This window comes from Alligator mississippiensis, chromosome 1 (genome assembly GCF_030867095.1).
Source record: "Alligator mississippiensis isolate rAllMis1 chromosome 1, rAllMis1, whole genome shotgun sequence".
Taxonomy (NCBI): Eukaryota; Metazoa; Chordata; order Crocodylia; family Alligatoridae; genus Alligator; species Alligator mississippiensis.
The window spans coordinates 354,392,965-354,417,003 of record NC_081824.1 but is presented as its reverse complement, the minus strand read 5'-3'; the positions used below and the strand labels follow the sequence as shown (position 1 = coordinate 354,417,003).

At 42.4% G+C, this 24,039-nt stretch overlaps 1 protein-coding gene across 3 annotated transcripts in view; it reads left to right on the top strand.

Moving 5' to 3' along the window:
* The window catches only part of COL4A2 (collagen type IV alpha 2 chain), a 233,660-nt gene that overhangs the window by 120,005 nt on the left and 89,616 nt on the right, over positions 1–24,039 (top strand). For all 3 annotated transcript variants that reach the window (XM_059721085.1, XM_059721086.1, XM_059721087.1), the window contains exons 4-5: positions 21,627–21,761; positions 21,852–21,896. In XM_059721085.1, coding sequence (XP_059577068.1) covers positions 21,627–21,761; positions 21,852–21,896 — 180 coding nt within the window. The remainder of the gene's footprint in view (positions 1–21,626; positions 21,762–21,851; positions 21,897–24,039) is intronic.

Below are 24,039 nucleotides of genomic sequence, written 5' to 3'. Positions count from 1 at the left end.
TTGTATGTTGCATGTTCTATATGTTGGCATATAGAACCTACTTTTCTCACAAAGAGCTGTAGAAATGTGGAGAGGGAGGAGAATCATTTTGAGGTTATTAAAGAAGATTTGGCAAGTCAAATATATACTTCTATTTTGTTTGTTAGGGTTGTCATCCAGATAACTTTCAGGTCCCAGTTTTTCCTCTATTCATAATCATAGTGTAAACTCAGGGGGTTAACTTGTAGACAGAATGTCTTTTCAGTTTGTTTTATATAACTTTAAAAAATTGCAGTCTTACTCCCTATCCATCCTGTCTTTCGGCAGTCACTCCACTACTATGTCAGTAAAGTTCTTAGAAGTTACATAAGACAGCTTAGAGACAGGATAGAATAGGACACAAAATATATTTCAGTAATTTTATTCCATTATGAATTGACTGGGCAAGAAATTTCCAAACACATTTACGATATCTGTGTGTATGGTAGTGTGTAGCATTTGTGTATGTGTTTATGAGTGTGTGCATGTATACACACACACGTGTGTGCGTACACACACACACATATCTATATACACACACACGTGCACACTACACGCTGGGTGCATCTACATGTGCATTTCCTGTAGCACTGGTTTCCTCGTGAATAAATAACTCGTGAATAAATGGTACCGGGCAGGAGTCTACATATGCTGGGAAGCAGGCACGGATTTTTCTGCCAATCTGCTCCTGCTTCCCAGCTCAATGGGCACCTGCCACCACCAGGGGAAGCTCCAGGCTCCGGCTGCAGCTTCCAGCAGGTGGCAGCCTTCTTCAAAAGGCAGCCCCACTTGCTGCTCTCTGCCTAGCCACTCCCCTAACCAGGAGCAGTGTGCCCAGCGCAGAGACAGCATGCAGCACTGCTCTCCTTCCTGCCTCTGTCTCCCCGTGCCATGGCTGCTCCTACCCCTGCCCCTGGCAGGCCACCACGCAGGCCCTGCTGACCCGCTGTGCTGACCATTGCCTGGCCCACAGCTATCTTGCCCCTCCTAGATCCCCCATGCACAGTGACTACCTGCCTGCCCACTGTGTAAATCTCCCAGGGCCATCGGCATGTGTCTGCCACCTCCACCCCATCTGGCTGGCAGGGAAGCTGATGATGGGATCCAGAATGACACTTCCAGGGCCACCATCACCCTCTTGGGCCTCCAGTCCTGCCACCTCTAGGCCCACTGGGCCAGCCAGGACTGGTGGCAGCCCATTGTCCAGCACACCTAAGTGGCTGGAGGCATTCCACATGACCCGGGCCACCTTCCGGGGTTTCCTCACTCCTGACCCTCTGTGTTTCCTTCTGCCTCTGATCACCCTCCCCCTGCTCCCACCAGTGGAACAAAGCAAAATTGCAAACTCAGCTCCTGATCATGCAGGTGCCACGCTAGGTATTCTGGGAACTATAGTTCTACCTAGCGGTAGCCCTGTTAAAAATGAACGGGGGGAGGAAATCCTGGACTTTTAGCTTGCATTTAAAAAAGCCACCCAGATGCAGCACAGGGGGCCAAAAAAGAGGACATGTCTGGGAAAACCCATACATATAGTAATCCTAGGTTTAAGTGATCAGAAACTGATTTAAACCTGTAACAGAACAGATTTTCAGTGCACATAAACCAGTTTGAAAATGGCTGAAACTGGTTTGAGATAAACCTGGTTGAATGTAGTATCAGACTTAACTGATTTGGGTCAAACAGGTTTATGCAATGTCTGTCCCAGACTTCTTGCTGGTTTAAGTTAAATCAGAGTCCCCCAGCATCCTGGCATGCTCTCTGGGCTGGACAGGGCTCTCTGTTCCACAGCAGGGCTGGCCCCTCCCCTCTGGTCCCTGACTGAGATTTATAGCTCCAGCAGAGATTTGCAGGCATAGCAAGGTCTGCTGGCTTCCTCATGCCCTACCTCCCCTCGCTGCTCAAGCAGAAAATCCACCTCCTCCTTCCCTCCCATCTCCCACAGCATGGACCCCAGCCCCAGGGACCCTAGGCATGTGGTATGCTAGCTAATGCCAAGAGGTGTCTGTGTGTGTGTCTCTCTCCAATTTCACTGGGACAGGCAGGCAGACAGAACAAGGCATTTGGAGCTAATCAACAGATCAGCTGGAAAGCGGTTTAAGACGTTTGAGTTAATGGACAAAGGCTATTGCTTTGCTAATCGGGTGATAAACACTCTTATCAGCTCCCTGCTGGCTTGCTTTCCTGTCAATTTGCTGCAGACAGTATGACAAAACATGGAGAGAGAATGAAAAGCTCCATATCATCAACAGATGCATCCACTGCACACCTCCCCCGCATGCCTCAGAGTACTAGCTCAGGGCTGGGGGCTGACAAAACTCCCACCCCTTGAGCAACCAGCAGGGAAAAAGCATGAGACTCTCATCCCTAATGAGAGTCCTGCCAGGGCCAGGCCACGCCCCCTCAGCTCAGCTCCTTGCGGAAGGGAAGGAAGGGCTGTTCTAACACCCCCAGCTTCTAGCCTGAGCCACTACAGGCATGTGCCTGAATTTCCTGAGTCCAGAGAAAATGTCTATATAGTTTCCTCACCAGGTTAAACTAACCTGCAAAGATTGAATCAATTCAAATTCAGGCTTTTTGAATATCTGTCCCCAGCCTTAGTGGGAGGGCAGACCCGGAAACAAACCTGCTCTCAGGTATCATCTACACATGCATAACTGTGCAGTAACTAATTGCCTGAATTTGCAAGTATCAAATTTACTCATGATTACATGGTTTTACTATGCAGTAAGCATGCACACATGTAGATGTGCATGCTACCTGCATAGTAAACTATGCTACTGTGCAGTAAAGCATCTTATATAGATGTGTCTACTATATATATAGTGTATGTATGTATACATAGTATACATACATATATAGTATATGTATGTATGTATATGTATATGTATACGCGCACGCACACACACACACACACACATTATAATATATATAGAGAGAACCACAGCTTTGTAGATTAAAAATATTTCTAAATCCTTGGTGTGTCCCAGGAAGGATTCTCCTGAGCCCTCCTCATGCATCTGTTCCCATGCACCAAACCTGGAAATCTTCACAAGATCTCATGCCAGAGACTTGAGATCTTGAAGAGCAGCCATGGAGCCCTTTGCCACCATAGTTCTGGTTTTGATAAATGAAAACAGAAGCAGGTGGGAATGGTATGCTCAGGGTCATCCCTCCCAGGACTCATTTACCTAAAGTGTCTGTAGTCACCTCCCTCCTGGTCAGCATTGTACACAGAACCTCCATTCTCATTGCCATTTGAATAGCATCCATGGTGATTTCAGCAACTGCTCACCAAGAAAAGTATTACCAAGAAAACATTTTAATGTATTTTCTGTTACTTTTCATGTGATTTAGAAGTTGAGCATGAGGCAAGAAGCTCACTGCAAAGTACTTTACTTTTGGCTCAGAGTTTGGTAACCACTGGAAAGAGAGTTTAAAAACAATCAACCTAACTCCAGACTACTGTTTTCCCCTTCCCCCTTTTTCATTATTTCTTTGGAAGCCCCCTCAATAGACCTGTGGGTATAGAGGGGACCAGAGCAGAAGCAAAAAAAAGCAAAGTTGAAGAGACAGCACTACTGACACAGAGGGTGCTACAGGAAAAATGGCCTCTGTACTGGTGGCCCAACCCTCGAAGTGTCCTCTGAGATATATGCAGATTCACTGGTTTGAGGAATTATACCCTCCACCTCTCCCCATAGGCTTTTGTCGCCTCTGCATGGGAACAATTGAATTTTCATGAGGAAAATAGCATTGCTGATCCCAAGATGGGTATTTCACACATAGAGGCTGACTTGTCTTATTACCATGGGATAAAATTCTTCTTTGAATCTCTGTGTATGTGGATCCCATTCATTTTGCATGAGTGACACAGCACAGTCCACACAAATTTAAAGCAGGGCTGCTCAACCCTCAGCCTTTGGGCCAAACTCAGCCCCTGATGCCTTGTCATCCAGCCCTCAGACCTTCTCGTGTGTGGGGAGCTCCATGGCCATGGCTCCACACACTAGATCTGGCGTACAGCACAGTATGAGACTTCTTCCCACATGCGGGACTGTGCAGAGGCAGCAAGGAGCCTCTATACCGGCAAGCAAAAGCTGGCAGAGGTGGTGTGAGGTCCCAAGGCCCCAATCCCTGCACATGGGACCAAAATGGCAGCACAGGGGTCAGGGGCCCAATCCCAGTTCTCAGGGCCCAGTGGAGGCAGTGTAGGATCCCAGGGCCCTGATCCCTGCACTCAGGGCTGGGTGGAAGTGGGTACAGTCCAGAGGCATGCATGAAGGCCTGATCCTGTGATGCAAGGTCCAATCCAGCCTGTGGCCCAGTCCTACACCACTCCTTTGGCCCACAGGGTCAAATGTTTGAGCGTTGGTGATCTAGGGCATTGAACAAGTTTTTTGGGTGGCACATGACCTGGCAACCTTCGTATTCCACTCCTGTGACAAGAGTGATTGAGAGAGAGGGATCTTAAAAGAACTATATGCCAGAAAGATTGATTTGTCAACACCTTCACAGGTTAGTATCACTAACTATCAGGCACTGCTGACAAATATAATAATTTGCAATTAATTTTATAGACAAGCTTCCTGTGGAGTTTAGAAAGGAATTTAAATCTCTACATTCCAAGTGTCAGCTAGTTGCAGAGACAGGCAACAGTGGACACAGCTAATATATACACAGCTCATGTCTTCAGTGGCTGCAGGGTTGCCATGAAAAAAAGACCCATGATTATCAGCATCTGGTTTCCCCAGAGAAGTGCAGACAACATTTCAGGATTTATCTTTTGACAGTGAAGACTTGTCTTCACTGACACATAAGATCCTGCTCTCTTTGGAAGACTCTAGTTCCATTCTAATATCCCTGGGCATGTATGTGCCATCTTTTAGAATAAAGCCACAGCTTTCTTCTAAACAAAGACAAAATTAACTCCTCCTTCTTAATACTTCAACCTTCAAGGGCCTTCTGAAAAAGCAACGAGAAGAGCAATGGTTCAGAGGAATAATCCAACTTCCTTCTTAATTGCCACTTCTCAGCCATGAGCTGGAATTACAACAGACCAGTGGGTCTTACAAGTCATGCAGAAGGGCTATGCCATTCAATTCCAGATCATGCCTCCTTGTTGCCACCAAACCCATTCCTTTTCCAGAACCACTTGAAAGAGTGTTTCATGCCTCAAGAGAAAGTCATTCTTATTCAGCTAGAATCAATGGGGGAAGTTCCACTGGATTCCAAGGGAAAGGGTTTTTATTTCCCCGATATCTTGATTCCAAAAAAGAAAGAGAGGATTGAAAATATTTTACACCTCACATGCCTCAGTGCAGTAGCATAACTAAAGCAGGATGACCAGGACAGGAGCTGTGGGTGCTCACTTGAGTTGTAGGGAAATAGCAGTTGCTGCCATAGCCATGGAACTATGCCAACAGTATGATGTCAGCTGAGAACTGCCACTGCTTCCAGTGGCAACACATAGGGAGCACCCAGGGGTGCATGTGCAGCCCCTAAGAGTGCTGGTGCACACCCCGACAGCCACATCCATGGCCGGGGGGCAGACGAGTGCACTGGTACTCGCACTGAGAGCACCGGCCAAGGAGTGCTCCAGGAGAAGCGGTCCCCCCACAGCCGATCCCGCCGACCCAGAAGTGCCAGCGGCATGCCTGGAAGTGCCAGCAGCGCGCCACTGCCAGTTCCGGGTCAGTGGGATCAGCCACAAGGGAGGCCCCCCCGGTTGCTGACTGTCTGCTGGGGAGGCAAGTGCCCCCCCAACTCAGGATGCACCAGTCGCCCATGATCACCTCCATTCTTCTCAGCTGGCTTGGGCGCTTAGCTGACTTGTTATGCCTCTGCCCTGGTCTTCTGGAGGTTTCCCATGATAATTCTTATTTCAATAATACCTTCTCTCAATGCCTGGGATTTAGTTCAGAAACCTTACACTTATTTCCTTGTGGCAATACCTCCAGCACACTGGAAATTTCTTTTTAAATTAGGACAACTATTACCAATTGGTAGGGACCTACCTAAATCACACCAAAAGTTCATGGCCCAGTGGCACCTTTAATTTAACTCTTTTCTCCACTTCCTCCTCCCCCACAGGTGGCCAAGAGGCAATTAATGCTGTGGTTTTTGCCTCTTAGCCACTCAGTTTGGGGCAGGGGGGTGGTGGAGGGAGATGGTAGGGAGCACAGCAAAAATACCCAGATTAAAGGTGAAACTGCACCACAAACTTCCACTGTGATTTAGGTAGGTCCCTGTCAATTGGGAATACTTCCATTTGGCCTTATTTCCCATGTCAGATGCAAAGCAGGGTTTAGGCGTCTAAAGTAATATAAGAGTGGAATTTAGGGGCCTACATCCCCAAATGTGATTTTGAGAATCCCAACTCAGCTTCCACCAAACCCCAGAGATAACTACATCCCAGAAGTATCTTAGGTTTTTACCCTGGAGTTTCTCAAATACCCAACATGTTGCTTCTACACATGCCAAGAAATGCTGTAGTTTTACTCAGGGCTGAGTCAAACTTTGCACCTAATTCATGCTTACACCTAATTGGGATCCAGAAACTAGGAGATCCCATTCACCGAGGGTTTCAGTGTGGTAGGAATTCTCAGAGTATGCATAAAGCATCACAAAACTTTGTGGCAGCTGCCACTTCCTTTTAGACTAGGGCTACTGGACTATATCATGGCTTATTCAGCTAATATATCTTTGCAGCATGGTTTAATAGAGTTCCAAGGACTGAAATCAGTGAATCAGCCATATTATCATCACTTCATTAGCCAATTATGGCACATTAGCCAATTATGGCACATTGCAGGTAGCATCAAGGTTGACCATTCAACTAAGGAAATTTAAGTACTTCTGTCTCAGTTCACATGATTTCCTAGATCCCAGCTATGAGCAGAAAGAGCCAACTACTAGCTAAATACCATGTGTGAGATCCACGTGAACATGCAATCGAAGAGAGAAAGAGGCTACTTACTCTACAAAATCTGTGATTCTTCAAGAAGTTTCTGTGCATGTGGACCCCAAGACCCACCCTCCTTCACTGCAGCTAGATCATACCATCTCTATCCTGCACAATGAGTGGCAATTGGTGCCATCCCACCCCTCATGCTTTTGGGAGTAGGGCGTGAGGTCTTTGGGGTGTATGTGAGGTCCCTCACACTGCCAGTGAATATATTCTCAGCTCCTCCAAAGACAGTACAGGCAGGCACACTCTTAGTGAGACGCACATCTTGAAGAACCATTTGCTGCTATGTAAGCAACTGCCTTTCACATCCCAAACTGTTAGTACTAAGTGGTAATCCAACAAACAAATAAGCATTTAGAGTTTTGGTAGTTGTTCCCATCACAGAAACAGTTACAACTTTGTTTAAACAGAGGAGAAGCAACAATGGAAAAATCAGCATTCATTTAAACTCATGTATCCTAATGAGCTTAACATTTTGGTTAGTTGCGCAGTTTAGAAATTTCAACAGTGGGGGAGGGGTTGGGGGGAAAAATGTTCTCACAAATATAAAAATGAACAGATGTAGCTATTGGTGCTTCCAACGCCTACTGACAGAAAACATCTGTGTTGAACTTCCTGAATTTTTAAGATCTTGAGAACACTCCCACACAGTACTGAAAACCATTTTAAAGCAATTGGGCTGGCAGATCAGTTTTCAGTTTTATTACTGAATGTTCTAATACAAACAGGTGCTGGTTGTTGTCTTTGTAAAGGGTTTAAGTAGGCAAGCAGCAATTTTAAAGTGTTCAGAAATCAAACCTCTGGCTCAACAATCTAACAGCTTCTTCACATTTGATATGGCTTGGGATTTAATAATGGAAATTAAAGCAATTGATCTTTCAAAGTCACTGTTCAGGGTTTTAATAAAATAGGGTTTCACTGTGTATTTTAGCAGATTTTAAAGGATAGAATTTCACTCTGCACCATACATTCCTCTTGAGTATCTCTTGCTTTTAAAAATCCTTTCAAAACCGATGTTGAATGAACAGATTTTTTTCCAGTTCTGGAAACATACTTTCTTTGGATAAAAATGTATTCATTCATACACTTTATGGGACCTCTGAACAAAGTTCTCCTCTTCAGTGTATGGGAGTTGAATATGCATCTCCACGTTCATCTCACACTCAGCACCTTAATATTTGATTCTTTCAACAGGAAGATTTGGCAAAATATAAAACATTTTATTTTACAAATTAGTTTATGTTTTACAAAAAAAGTCAAATGAAATGTTTTGATTAATCTATTAAGGGTTTCAAACTCACCCCACCTTGCAGGTCAGATGCTGAATGCAAGGCTCCTCACAAACTGGATCCAGATATGGCAGCAGTGGGGAAAGTAGCAGCACGGGGGATTAATGTAACACAGCCATTGCTCACCCTCTGCTGCCAACACAGGTCCCCAACAGGGTTCTGTACCCTAGATCTCAGTGGCAGGCTCAACCCCCACTCCACCCTCCCCCTCTGCCAGGAGCTCTGCAGTCCAGATTTGGCTCATGGGCCAGATGTTTGACACCCCAATCTAATCCATTGTTAACACACTATTCTAAAACAATAACTCAGTGCTTAATTAATGTTCTTTATAACAGGCATTTCACACTTATTCTGAGGACATTTGCTGTGTATGTTTAAATTCTGATTCAAAGTAGATATTTGGTTTTAGCTATTTATTTGATAAAGACTAAATATTTAGGCTTAGCACAAAGTCATAATGTTTAGATAGCAAGAGAGGTAAGTTATGTCTAGCTTCAGAGTTAAGTAGGAGTGGATTTCCCACTAGGAGTCTGGACTCCCAGTTGTATGACTGCCAGATTCTGCTCTCGAAGTTTAATTAATGTGAAACTGAGTGAAACTGACAGCACTTCCTTTCCCATTCTCATCCTTCCCCATGTGTCTAAACTGGAGGCTATGACAGGAGCAGGGTCAGCCATGTATACAGGCCTTGTCCTAGAAGATTTTCTCCAAGGGCCAGTAGTCCCATGTAAAGTCTCTGCTGCTCTGAATGTAGCAGAGACCACAATCTGGCCTCAAAATGTTACCAGGTGTGTTAGTGATAGAGCCAATAGACACTGGTGTAAACTGAAAGCTGGAAGTGCTGTAATTTAGATGACTCATTGTACTCTAAACAGAAAAATCCCACTTTAGTGGTCACGACATTTTTCACCCAATGTACTTATGCTGAAACATTCCTTCACTTCTAAAAAAAGTTATACTCTTTTGTATTACAAAGAGTTATGTGTTTGGTACTAAATGACTATTTGGTTTAGTAATCCAACGCATGTTACATTCAACCGTCTTTCTTAATTTTAACACAGTGCATGTGTTTTATATAATCTATTCATCCTTGACTGGATCTTAAATCTTAATCTTAAATACTGTGATCAACAATCCCAGAGCTTGGTTAGTTTAAGTCAAAACATTATCTATTTGAAGTCATTAAGAGAACTACCATATACTTCAATAAGACTAACCCTCCAGAGCCAGCTGGCAATTTGAAACCTAAGCTTGACCCTCTCATAAAAATGACATGGTAAAAACTTAGCATGGAAACCAGCATTCAGTTGTGTCAATTGTGCAACCTCCCTTGTGCCTTTTTCTGTGGCTTCACTGCAAGAGGATATTGTGAAGACAACTCTACAAAACACCCCAGAATATATTCTATGAAATAATTTTAATATGTCTTTGATATAAAAAAAATTAAACTGAGTTCTCAAAATATATTCAAATGTGTATGTTCCTCTACCAATGCATCATCTTCCAAAGTGACACAACAACTTTCTGACGCATCAAACAGTGTGGGGAAACAGCTCACAAATTAAATCAATCCATGGGAACAGACAAGAGTGCAAAGTTATTTAGTTTACTTCCTACCAAAAAGGACTGTGGCTTTCAGCATTTTGATTAAAAGGGTTCTTTAATAGAAATTTTATGAAGATTTAATGTTTATTTTTTCCTTATTCAGGAGGAAAACAAACATTCTGCAAGCTGAATCACTGCTCTGGAATTAAAGTTAATGTCATTTAGTCTCCACCGTCCTGGGAATAAATGTCTTATGTCTGGACAATACAGTTGAACGAGCAGCAAATTATTACCATGCCACTAGACAGAACTAAATTAGTTTTGGTTATTTTTAACTTGACTTGAATTTTATATTTATTTTCTTTATTTTTCAGTGTTAAAAAAGAGCTAAGAGGAAATTTGAGCTCCAGGCCTGAGCCAAATAAACTTCTGTATCAGATATGAATTTCATAACAGAAATAGATTCCTTTGTCAAATCTTTTTAGCTCACTGTGTTTTTCAGTGCTGCACCATTTTTTATCATAAAATGCTATCATAAAATGCTACATGGTTCAAGGTAAAAAAATGCATCTTTTCTATAATCAAATATAAAAGTGAGATCCTTTCCCACCAACAGTACATGATGAGATTATTTGATTCCAGTGCTGCAGTGGAATCTACTATCGACTAAGATAAGAAAAGGTGTGCCCGTATTTTTTTCTGCAGGCACTTGACATTAAGTTTAAAACCAACTTCTTGACCTAATGGAATGAAGATTGTGCCATGGTAAAGAGTTGCCTCCATTGATTTCTGGAGTTTAAAAGCCCCTTTCATTTTATAAAAAAAGTCTTTAGCCTTTTTAGTGTGAGATCTCTCTATGGCTGCCGGATGATAGTAAAGCAATCATGCGATCTGGATATGAGGAATTTTATGCCCTGTCCCCAAAATTGTGCAACCTCCCTTGCTAGGCGTTTGTGGCAGGTCCCGCAATTTTTGGGATAGGGCATAAAATTCCTCAAACCTCAACCATGTAATTGTAAGTTGCCAGCACTGGGGGAGCCTTGCATCCCATGCAGGAGCTATAGGGCAGAGCAGTTTGAAGTTGCACGTGTGCAGAGCTCCCTGCTCCCAGATGCTGCTTCCACATGTGGGGGTTATGGGAAGGCTCCCCAAGTTCTGAGTCTGAGTGCCTGGGGCACTGTAAAGAAAGCACCTTCAGCTGAGCTGCAGCCATACTTTTTAAACTCCCCAAGTGCTTGACCCAGATGCCAGGGAGAGGCTCTGCAGGCTCTGGTTCCCAACATATAGAGGCTTTAAAGAGCACACCTGCTTCAAGCCATCTGTACATGTTACAGGTATTGTGCAGTTAACTGGTTAATTGTGTGCAGTTAACTGGCAATAAGATGCAATGGCATCTAATGCACAATCACACAATCACACCTCCCATTGTGCTTTTACCTGCATGTGTAGGGGGGCCCTCAGAAATCAGAATGCTGTTTAAAGCCTCCTGGGTCCCAGGAACAAGAGCCTAAGGAGCTTCTGCACATAGAGCTTGTAAGCATGACACTGAGGACTCACAGTGCAGGGCATGGGTGTGAAGTAGTTCCTGCAGCTGGGGAGTGGAAACTTCTGTGCTCCCCAGCTATCACCTCCATGGGTGCAGTGAGCTCAAGACTGGAGAGACATTCCTTGATGTTGGACTCACAGCACGCCCCCATCTGCCCGTGAGGATCAACACTGGGTGCAAGATCCAGGACCTGGGGCTGCCCCCAGCCTGATCCCACTGATCAACAGTGATCCTGGTTTTCTCTAATTAAAAAAAAAAAAAACCCAATTTTCAGATTTAAAAAGTAACCCAAAATCCACATTTTTCTACAATTAAAATGAAACACCACTATATATAATTATAGAAAAATGTGGATTTTGGGTTACTTTTTAAATCCGAAAATTGGGTTGTTTGGGGGTTTTTTTATTAGGGAAAACCAGGATTCCTGTTGATCAGTGGGATCAGGCTGGGGGCAGCCCCAGGTCCTGGTTCTTGCACCCACTGTTGATATATACGTGGCTATATATGACTATATATATATAACTATATATATAGTGGTGTGGTGTTTCATTTTAATCATGGAAAGGTGTGAATTTTACATTACTTTTTTTAAACATGGGATTTTTTTTATCAGAGAAAACCCTGCTGATCAGGTAGAGGCCAGCTGTGTCCTGAACCCTGGGGCTGACCCATACCAGATCCCTTTGCTCAACTAAGTATTGGGGTCTGTCATGGTTCATCTCCAACATGCCACGTGTTAATTTTAAGGTGTAATGCAAATGAGCCACAAAGATGTTATACATTATATGTCAGATATCTTTGTGGCTTGTTTGCTACATTAGCAAGCCATAAATTGGCTTTACCAAGTGGCAGATGCAATTAACATTTTAATCGTGTTGTAAATCTAACGTGTGTCATGGACCATTATGCATGATATGAATATAACCCATGAAGTGCTATTTCATGATAGTACAATGCGGTTGATTTTTATACTGCTGATTATTTTAACAGAAACATCCTGCTTCTCTTGCATTGGGATTTAGCATCACCACCTTTTTTGTCCCAATCTAATTCCTTACCAAGGCTGTCCCAGAGTTTGAAATTAGTCTTGAGTATTTCACAAATGTGCACCTGTGTTGTTTAAGTTCATTGACCAGAGCAGTAATGGTGACTGCCATCTAGTGATGATTTTCTGAATTCTCTTAATTGAAAAGAATACTGGAAAGCAAAGTTTAACATTTTGTAAAGTTTAATCCATGAATGATGTAGAAATAAGTTTATTATGATGAGCTAAATAAAAGTGATGTCATTACAATGTTTAGAGTTCTTTAGGGTTTTAGACGACCAGCACTCACAGTTGAGTGGGATTTGCCATGCATCCTTAAACTGGCTACCTTGCAGTGGAGTTTTACTTATATGGGACTATTTCTGATAGTTGGCCTGAAAAATGCCTTTGTTTAAATCTTGCAAAAGCTGTCTAACAACTGAGCTAGGTATATTCTTTTTTTCTAGATGGGAAGTGTTTTGTGACTGGAAGTTGCTCTTTTTTTGGTTGGTTGGTTTTTATTTTACAAAACAGCTCATTCATTCGTCTTTGCAATATCATTTCCAATAAGGAGAAATATAGCTGGATTACCAAGGTAAAATATCACGCCCTTCTGAGCCCGAAGTATAGCAAGGTAATGCCCTCCTCTAGGTCACTGGAACGATGGTGATCCAGTCGTGGATCACAAGAAATTGTGAGTGGGCCCAGAGTAGTACCTGCTTAAAGGCAATTACTATATGTGCTTCCTAAATTGGTCCCTACATGTGCAGGGGCTTACTATATTCTCAATAATCACTGAAAGCATATAATGGAAAAATAAGTCTGTCAGGGAAGTGCATAAAGGGGTTGTGATGCAGAAAACAGACGCAAGATAGTTCCTAGGCTGAGAATGACAAAGGGGTTTCGGTCAGTCTTTTTGTGCAGATGAGGACTAGGTGCCATCCAGTGTTTTTTGTGGTGGAGTTCAAAGATACACAGGTTAGCTTTAAACGAGATCTTTCTGCTACCAGTACCAATCTAACTATGCAGTCCACATTCCAGCATCTCTATAGCATACTGGATCTGCCCATAAGGGCTCCTTCAGTAAGGATAAACAGCAAATCACAAGTTTCTCCCAGCCTTGCCCCATTATACAACACCAGGATTCTTGAGGTAAAAGTCTGTACCTTCTGTGGCTCAAACACATGGATTTCAGCTGGGCTAGAAAGTTGCTTCTAGCTTCTTCTCTTTCTGGAGGCTAACCCAAATGTCCTTATATTTCTAACCTTGTTTCCTGCATCAGTGCTATTTTTGGCAAAGTGAATACAAAATGGGAATTGTTTGTGATGCCATTCATCCTGACTGGGATATTTTTTCTGGATTAATCCACTTCACCACTTCTCAAGCTTCCAAGGCTAGAAAATACATGGCCCATTGAAGTGGATGTGTCCAGCACAACTGATCCACTTCACTGGGCAAAATACACATCACCCATTGGCCCACCTGTTCATGCTGTGAGAGGACAAGTGACATGATCTCCTGGGGCTTGATGCACCTTGTTCTGAGGACCCTGGGAGTTCCCACACAGGACTAAGTTGCTCAAACCCTGAGAGTATGTGCCCAGCTTTCTCCCTTACTGACACACCCCAGCATCTCCAGGGCACATCCCAGTAAGTTGTGAAACCATGACTTTTCCCATTTACTGGAGCTGCATCTCAGTAAGCAGGGAAACACCATCTTTTCCCACTTACTAAGACATACCTTAGAGATCATGGGGCTGTTTCTTGGTAAGTGCAGAAACTTCAACTTTCCCTGCTTACTGAGACATGCCCTGGAGATCTCCGTGGCAACACCTTGGTAAGTGAGGGAAGCCAGGCAGGCCCTCTGGGGTTTGAAGGGCCTGATCCTAGGTGGTAATTCCCAGGGTGCATGGGATCAGGCTGCTCAAGCCCCCAGAACACCTGCCTGGGATGACTGGAGAGCAGGGGTAGCTCCAGGCTGCCGCTGCTCTCCCATCATAAACTAAACACATCTACTGCTAGATAGCAGCACAAATGGATACTACTTTCATCCATACCACCTTCAGCCAGAGGTATGGCTGTCTGTTTGCATGGTCTTTGTGTTGGCACAAAGGCAATAAAAAGCAACTTGTGTTTCTACCCTTAATATTTTGATGACTGCTTTACATCCATTTATTGTGAGTTGCTTTCTATCTTTTGGGCAACTGTCTCCCTTTCATGGTCAACCAGCTGTCAAGTCTTTGCTGGCATTCGATCTTTGGCCTCACTACCATTTCCTTCTTCTTTAGAGCCTTATAATTACTCCGCAAAATTCTTGCCCCCCATAAAATTTACAAGTCCCATTTGACTATTGTGCTAGCAAGGCTTCGGTCTCCAGTAGGCACCAAGGGAATGGTGAGGAGGACATTTCCTAAAGCAAAGATCACAGAATTGAACTTTTCTTTACAAGAACTGAAACTTTTCTAAGTTGAGGGAGTTAATCTAATTTCTTGTCTCCCAACCTGTAATGTAGAATCATTTTGTTGTAAGGGAGAGTGAATCATCAGTTTCAGTACACCAGCTTCAACCTAGGAAGTGTTATCAAAAACAATTACATTTAGTAATGGATGGAGATTATTCTGTTATGGCGAAGCTATGAAAACTCCTCTAGTTCTATATGAATACCATTCCTGATAGGCTATTTGCCCCATTTGCCTCACACACACATTGTCTTGTTTTTTTCACCCCATTATGAAGTCTTGTCTTTTTGGATTATCAACTCTAAAACAGAGGAAATTATACTACCTACCATATATCTTGGTACATGCATTGACATAATGTGTCTTTAAACTGGTTGACATCTAGGCACTACAGCAATCTAAATGTTTATTGTTAATAATAATAATTGTCCAATGTTGTGCACCTACGGCAAGTTTTATTTTTTAATTTTCTAAGTTTAGCAGTAGAAAAATAAAAGTTCCACAGTGTGAGAGGTCTGAGGTCCTAAAAGAACTGAAGTGAAAAAAATCTCTAAAGCATATGGACATGCCAGAGACCTTCCTTTTTAGGATCTTTTTAATCTACTGTCTTAATTACAGAATGCAGTTATCAGTAAATTAAATCACACCACTCATAGCACATTCTTTCACTTATTCATTGAACAGGCACTGATTTGGGACAGAAATTGAAAACATTTTCTGGGGAGAATTCTGCCAGGCTTCCTAGAATTCCTGACCTTTGCTCCAGCCTCTAAATAGATTATGCACATGCCTGTGTTGGACACATGAATTGTGTGAGACTTTTTCCCAGCTCTTTTAAGTGATGGGAAGAACATGACAGGAATTGCCTACTTAAAAGTGTATCCTGCCATCAGTAAAAGCATAAATCATCTGGATAGTTATGGAAGTCTTGTGTAAGAACTGATGGGGAAGTAAACCCCATCGTTAATCTTCCGGAATTGCTATTTTCCTAGTTTCCTTGCACACGCTTCTCAAAAACAATTATCAAGCGATATGCCTACACACTATTCTGTGAGTCTACACATGATGAGAAGTTTGTGAGCAATTCACCTCAACCATGTTCTAAATCTGCATACTAAACAAAGTGGTAGACAATTATAAACATGCATCACACCAGTAAGTCAAGTTACCAATTCTTTAATTATTGAAATTACATCCAAAAGACTATCTTAAAACCTGTTCAGGTAATAACATCATTGTTAAGTATGCAGAGACATTTAGTCTTTACTTCAAGCCTTCAAGAGAGAGAGATCATTCTTCATTACGTTGATATTTTTTCAGTCGTTGTTCTCCTTCACCTTTACAAATGACCATAAATTTTTAACCCATAGGATTATTAATCACTTAACAAACTAGCCATAGAAATTGTGATTTGTGTATCTCTTGATATCTTTAAATCAAAACTGGCAGATGTTCTGACGTTCTGGAAGATGTACTTTACAAACATAATAAGGCTCTTATTATGTTTAGTCAAGAGGAACTGGGTGAAATGATGACTTGTCAAGCTAGATCAGGCTAGCTCAGGCTAGATGACGTGTCAGGAGGTCAGGCTAAATCATCTAATAGCTTGTTTTCATAAAATGTGTGAATCTATGAGTCTATCACTCACAAGTTAAAAAATACTAGTATTAAGGTTGTCTGTGTAACTGGCCCTTTTGTATATTATATGTATGATGGTATAGTCTTTAGTTCCATGTTCACAAACTGGTAGTGTTGAGGTAATGTAGTCCAGCCTTGATGGTCCAGGAGATAGCTCAGAGGCAAGAATACTTGTGGGTGATATATTATTGGACCAACTTTTTGGTTTTGATCACCAACTGTTTTTTTCACAAGATACCTTCTTTACTGAGTTCATGGGATGTATAGTAAGCCTGTGCAAAACAGCAAGTATTCACTTCAGATTTGGAGGGACAGTGATTCCATTCAGTGATTTGAATCACTGTCCCGATTCGATTGCATTTCCCATTGAATAATTTACTTTTGATGTCTGCCTGGGACTCTTGGGTATGTCTGAGAGTCTCAAGGTCACAACACTGTGCAGAGATACTGGAACTAGCTCTGCACCTTGCTGGGATCACCTGACCACAGTTGTCTTTTCCGCTTGGTGTGGGGGATGCTGGACCTGATGGTCTTCTGAGGTGCCTTCCAGACTTACAGTCTATGACTCTATGATTCAGGCAATTCAGATTAAAAGATTCAGCACCAATTAGAAGATTCGGCCATAGACTATAATGGGGAATCACTAAAATACCTATAACTTCGTCATTTTGTGGCAGATTTAAATGAAAACAGCAGGGTTGAAAGCCCCTTCTGAGGACATGAAGCCTGCCAAGTTTCAAGGAGAAAGGGGCAGGGGTTTCTGTGAAAGTGCACCTCAAACTGTTGAAAGCAAAACTTGTATCACTTGTGTGTGTTAAGGCAGAGCGGGATGAAAACAGCAGTGATGGTAGCCCCTCGTGCAGGCATGAGGCCTTGCTACAAGCCTTTAGAATCTCTGAATCTCTCTGAATCGATTTGGAGGCATCCAGTTTGATTCGGACCTTTTTAATGGGTCTCCGATTCAATTTGGAGTCAGAGATTCAGCCGCCGAATAGGGCCAAATCTCTTCCAAATCAAATTGGCTACCGAAGCGTCACACAGCCCTAATGTATAGTACTTTGAGGATAAATTAGGGTTGTATGGGGAAACCCTGAAAATTTCAGAGTCATAGAAACCCTGATAATTTCAAGTCCTGGCTTGAAAACACTGAGCTGTCCATTGTAAGAAAATAGTTGTAAAGATTTTTTTAATGTGGGCCAAACAATGTGTTTAATCCCAATTTCTTTCTTGGAAACAGCAAAAATGTTTCAGTTGAATATTGCTGGTAAAATTCAGGTTGAAAAAGATACCCAGCATGAAAAATTTCAGTCTGGTCAGTTAAAGTCTGACAAAGTCACAAACAATCGAAAATAGAGTATTGGAATGAAAAATACTTGGCAACTGTACCAATAGGAAACCCTATCAACTCCATCTGTAATAAAGAGCTGAGTAGGACTGGTTAAGGATAAAGACATTCTACTGTAAGTTGGGCTTGGCAGTCAGGATGTATGAGAGGAACAGTGGGAGTACAATTTAACTTTGATTAAACCAAACTTGATGAAAGATCAAACTGAAAGGCCAAAAATATGTCAGAGCCTGAAGTCTGAAGACTAGATATGTATCAAAGGAAGTTTAACATAAACATGACATGAAAACTGAGTGAATGAAAATAAGTTTCAGTGTCTAAAACAGGGCTGTAGGTTGTCTAAAACATTTATTCATAATTTTCAGCTCTTCAAATTGTGACAAGCCAGCTCTTTTTTTGACTAAATCTTTCAAATGCTTTATTTTCATGTTGCCGGTTAACGTTCCTTAATAACCTTTGTGAAAAGACCTGGTGTTCTTAGTCCAGTTCCTACTGAACAGGAGAAATATCTTTGTTGACAGTAGAAAAGATCTACAATAAGGGAAAGTGGAGAAAGGGCTGATGCAGTGCACCCTGATGTGCTGACTGGGCAAAGGAATAGGCAGACACCAATATGATATTATAACAGTGCTATTTTCTTAGAGCTTCATGATAAGCTCTCAGTTTTTGACAGGGTTATTTATAACATTGTTGCACATAATTCAGGAAAGTTAACCCCAAGAAATTACCAAAAGATAGCAAGGAGGTGTTGGGGAAAGTCACATGCAGGAACATGGCCCTGCCACGTTTCAGTCTTTATATCCTCCACAGCGGCTTGTGGAAGGAGACAGGCACATTGCAGGTGGATCATTATTGACCATCCTAATAGAAGGCAGTGCTTGTGACTCAGGAGTTGCTGCCCACCATCGTAGCCTGGCACGATCCTGTTCACTCTGTCTCTGTGCATAGTTCCACAAGCTGATCTGGCATTCATTCATTTCAGTGTATGCATAAAACCTTATTTTCATTACAAAAAATCTTTCTCTCTCATTCTGGAGTTATTAAAAAAACATGTTCTAAAGTCCCTCAACATTTAATTTGAAACCTAAGCTAACTCAGGCAATGAATTAACACAGATTGTGGATTGGAACTTTGAATTACTTGTTTGTTGTGTCGCTTTTTCTAATACATGACATGCGTGTGCTTTAAGACAATATTTGAAGCTCTGTGTAAAGTGTTTTTGGAAAGGACAGATTATCATGAAATAGTGAATAATGTTATATTATTCATAATGATATTTATTAATTTTAAATCAATAGCTAAGATAGTTTAATAGGAACTGGTGTGATGTTGGTCTACATGCTTTAGAAACAGAAGATCATGGGGTTTGTGTACTTCTACAGTAATATAGCCCCTATTGCCGTAGAAATTTCAGGCTATACCACCTGTCTTTCATTCTCTATACCCCACCTTTATGCTACAGCAGCATATGAGGGACAGAGTTCTAGCTGTGGATATGTCTCCTCCTCCCTGGGCCCCATTCCTGAGCTCACCCTCCTCTGCAGAATGGGGGGGGTGGGGATAGATGGGAGTAAGCAAAAGAATTATTGAGCTGTCACTTGCTCAGATATTTTTTTTTGCATTTTTTATGGGATCAAACCTTCCATTTTTTCCACTTGTAAGTTGATGTTTATTTGAATAATATGTGTTCATTTTAAATATGCTAACAGAAAGGAAACACTTGCTTCCTTTTGCTAAATCACCCCAGCTTTGCCTCACCCATAATGCAAGTGAACTGTAAATGGCAGGATGCTGCAGAATATTTGTGTCCAGTCATAAACACAGCATGGTGCCTGTTTCACTATGACATCTTAAATGCTTAAATCCCTATGTTTTGGCATAGGAATCAGTTCTTTCAAATTAATAACCAAATGGTTTATCACATATAGGAGATCCATATTAGAGACTAGTCCCACAGGTGTAACAAGTAATGCAGTCTTTATACCATTGCATTCCTGGCGCAATGGTGTAACGACTGCATTGTAAAAACTACACTGAGTTTTGCATGTGGTTTCATTATGTATGAACTAAAGTGAAATAGCACAGCAGACTTCCTGCAGATATCAAGTCACACTGGGTGCATTTACACATGCACTTTACTGCAAAGTTGACTGATTAGCTCCATAGTAAAGCATCATTGTCTGAATGTACGCCCATATTAGGGCTCAGTAAATTAATTAAGTCTGCTGTAGGCTAGCACTGTCCAGGACAAGTACTATCTTACAACAGAATAATTTATGCTGCCTCATCACATGTGTAGACTGTGACCAGTGCTGACTGGGGCACAAAGATGCTACATAACGGGGTCTGCCTGCCAGCTAGGCCCGCATTGTAACACCCTCATGCCTCAGCCAGCCTCATCGCTGTCACCCAGAGTCCCAGGCTGCTCTGTCCCAATTTGAATTGCTGCAGTCCCAGGCGCATGTGAAGACACTGCACCTGAGTAGTAGCTGACTCTGGAGTGAACTGTGCCAGTGTTTATTCAGGTGCACTAATTACACATGTAGATGCATCCACTCAGGCTTTTGGGCCAGTAGTAAAAAATCCAACAGCTTATCCCCAAAAGGAATACTGGAAATCCTAGAATTAATTGTTTGTTGACTTATCATTTTTTTGCCACAAGTATATTTCATATTGGTTGGAGTGGAGGGGTTGTTGTTTTGCTTTTTGTTTCATTCTATAAAACCCTGAAATTTTCTTGTAAAGAAGAGGGCTGTCGTAGAGTGGTGAGCTGGGGGATATATGAGTATTCTACATTTTAGTGCAGCCTGCATATATACTAGTTGTACAGATAGCAGTATTGTTTCTACTTGGTTTTGCAGTGATTCAATTTCAGAATTTATTATGAAAATCTAAATACATTTCTTAAAGAACAAATCAGTTAGAATCTGCATAATCAGGATGTCTTACTGGATGGCTCCTCACCCTGATTAAGAGAATTTTCCATATGGGAGAGTATGATGATGCTGATGATGATTATTTACTATTTAAGTGTTATTATTGTGCTTACTGTGTTGATTACTGAACAATATATATGGAAACTATAAATCATATTTATAGTTTTTTTAATGCTTTATTTCACTAATGAAAGCTTAAGCTATTGACTGAAGTCTTGAAATGGTCTATTTCTCTGATTAGCTTTGTCATACTGGCAGCCCAAGGAGAATTGATTTTAAATATGCCATGAAGTGCCCTGAAGGGAGTTTTTTCAAGGACAGGAGAGCCTCAAAGCAACTCCTTGACCTATGCGAATGCCATTCCTTAATCGAGTACCCATTCTTCTATGAATCTTTTCTACTTACATCCAAGTACCTTGATTCGTTACCGCAGACGTTTTGCAGAAACATTGCAGTTAAATAGATATTACAATTAAATACATCTATTTAATTGGATTGTGCTGTAAATGACTGCCTTAGATAGATGGGTGTTGCTCTTCTGAATCTGGCTCTGCTTATTCCACAGATAACCTCTCTTTTATAGAGTAGTGAATATTCTAAGATGAAGATCATTTTATTTTCTTAGTCTTATTTTCATGCATTGATTTTGTCTTGTACATTACAGCAACAGTTGTGTAGGTTGTGTGTGTTGTTCTCAAAGATCTTCTTCAAAGTTCCCAGCTTGCCAAAGTTACAAGAGTTGTCTTGTTTTTTTCTTTTTATCTACAGAGAAGTTGTCTGTTGCAAGGAATCCATATCATTAGTCACTGCATATTACAATCATTCCTGAAAAAATCCTCTTTACTTTTTTATTTTGTCAGGGCCAACCAGGACCGCTTGGACCTCAGGGATTCCCTGGACCACCAGGATTAATAGGTATACCAGGTTTAGAAGGTCCCAAAGGTCATAAAGGTGAAAGGGGGCAACCAGGAATAACTGGACCAAAAGGAGACCAGGTAATTTCAAATCTTCTATATGTCCCATTGTACTCCTGAAGAACAAAGTAGCAAGGTAATGCTTTATTTTAATTGCATTGTTTTTTTCAGGGCTTAAGAGGAGTTACCGGCTTTCCTGGGGCAGATGGTGTTCCTGTAAGTAGTCTGATATTTCATACCTTAGAAAGCAAAGAGTACTGAGAATTGTTTGTCACTAACTGTAACCATTTCAGACTGGAATGGAATTATTGTCCTTTAATTAAAGTCCATGTGCCAAATTCTACCCTCAGTTACATGCACACAGCCCTTGCAAGTCAACAAGACTTGCTCAAGCGAATGCAGTTGTAGACACGTAACTGAGAACAGAATTTTGCCCCTTCCACTGTCATCACAGATCATTAAGTTTCAATTTCTTTCTCTCATAAATTCAAGAATTTGATTTGAGAGGAGTGAACCCTTAGTGTGTTCATGAAGGTTGCTGAGCTAATCATGCCTCACTGAATGAGAGACCATGGACAGGCATAACATTTGTAGTGTTTCAAATTTTGTCAGGGTTTAAAACTTTAAATAAATGGAGTGTTTCAGCTGTGGACAGACAGGCAGCACCCTTGTCATCCCTCCCAGCTGGAGCACTTCAAAAATTACTGCAGCTGCATGCAACCGTGTCTGGTGCATAACAGGGTTGCAGCAGCCTGCAGCTCTGCTTATGCCCACCAACCACAAAGTTGCTTGGTTTAGTCGTGGTGGTGGAAGGGAGTAAGAGGGGGCATAGTTCTCCCAGTTCTGCAGCTTTCTGACTCTAGCAGCAACTTGAGCACCCAGAGTAGTGGGACCCCCTGTGCACTCCCCTGTGGACCCTGTGGACTGGAGATGCTTCTGGTCCATTTCCGGGTCTGCTGCCAACTGTGCTCTCAACCACCCCTCTCCCCGTGCTCCTGTGGGACGCTCCATCTGCCCCATCATCTCAGCATCACAAGCCACCTGGTAGCTTGAGGTATGTAGAAAAAACATTTAAAACTGTGTCTATGGCTGAATCATCAAATCTTTCCGAATCTCTCCAAATTGATTTGGAGGGTTCTGAATCAATTCAGAGAGATTAAAGGATCTCCTGATTCAATTCGGATTCAGAGATTCAGCCACTGAATTGAGCCGAATATCCGCCAAATCAAATCAGAAACCAAAGCTTTGCAAAGCCCAAATATGTACCATACAGTGGAACAAAATAGTATAAATCAGTGGCTGCTTCTTCAAGGTACATTGCTGTCACACAGTAGACCATTTTATCTCACCTAGTCTTCTGTACAGTAGTCCTTTGGAACCTTTCAAGTGCCCCTGACACACGCTCATTTAATGGCACAATTAGATCTAATCTCTAGTCCCAACAGTCGCACCTCCTGCCATGCTACACGTGCATGGAATCAGGGAGTAGATCCCAGTCATGCCATTACTATTTGCAAGTGCAGGGGAAGCCCAGGATCATAATCACTGGAAGCTGAAGGAGTTTAAGTGCTTGCAGATCCAGTCCAGCTGACAGTCAGCTTATTTTCAACTGCTCCACTGGATCCTACTGGGGACTCAATCAGCTCCCATACAGTCTGGGGCTAGGCTGATAATCAGCTGGTTGTTGACCCCAGTTGGGACAGCTCTGAGTCTGGTTCAAGACCAGGACTGTCCTGGCTGAGCTGACAATCAGCTGATTGTCAAACCTCCACATCCTGCAACTCTGGCTAGCATGCTGAGTGCAGAGAATTAGCGACTCCTGGTGGGAGATGCCAAAGTGTTTACCTTCTTCCCAGGGATTTTAAATCCCACAGAAAGCTTCTGATCCCTCACACCTGGCCACCTGGCCAGAGCTGCCATGCATGGAGTTTAAAGTCCCTGGGATGGAAGCTACCTCAGCCATGCTCTTTAAATCTCCCCACGCACTGGGACCCATGGTGCAGGGCATAAGCAGCTGAGGGGCTTGGCGTTTCCAGCAAACCAGATGCTGTTTCCACAGGTGCCCCAGGAATTTAAAACAGCAGGTGTGCAGCTGCGATTCCCAGCTGCACTCACTTTTTAAAGGCCCAGGGCAAAGTGAGCTCAAGATCAGGGAGATGCTCAAATGACAGGGATTGGACGGTGGCATTGAATCCAGGACTAAATACTGGTCCCAGCCTGATCCCACTAATTGAGATGGGGATCTCTGTGTCTCAGACCCTGGGGCTGCCCCATGCCAGATCCCTATGCTCTGCTGAGCATTGGGATCTGTTGTGATTCAGTCTCAACATGCCACATGTTCAATTTAAGGTGTGGTACA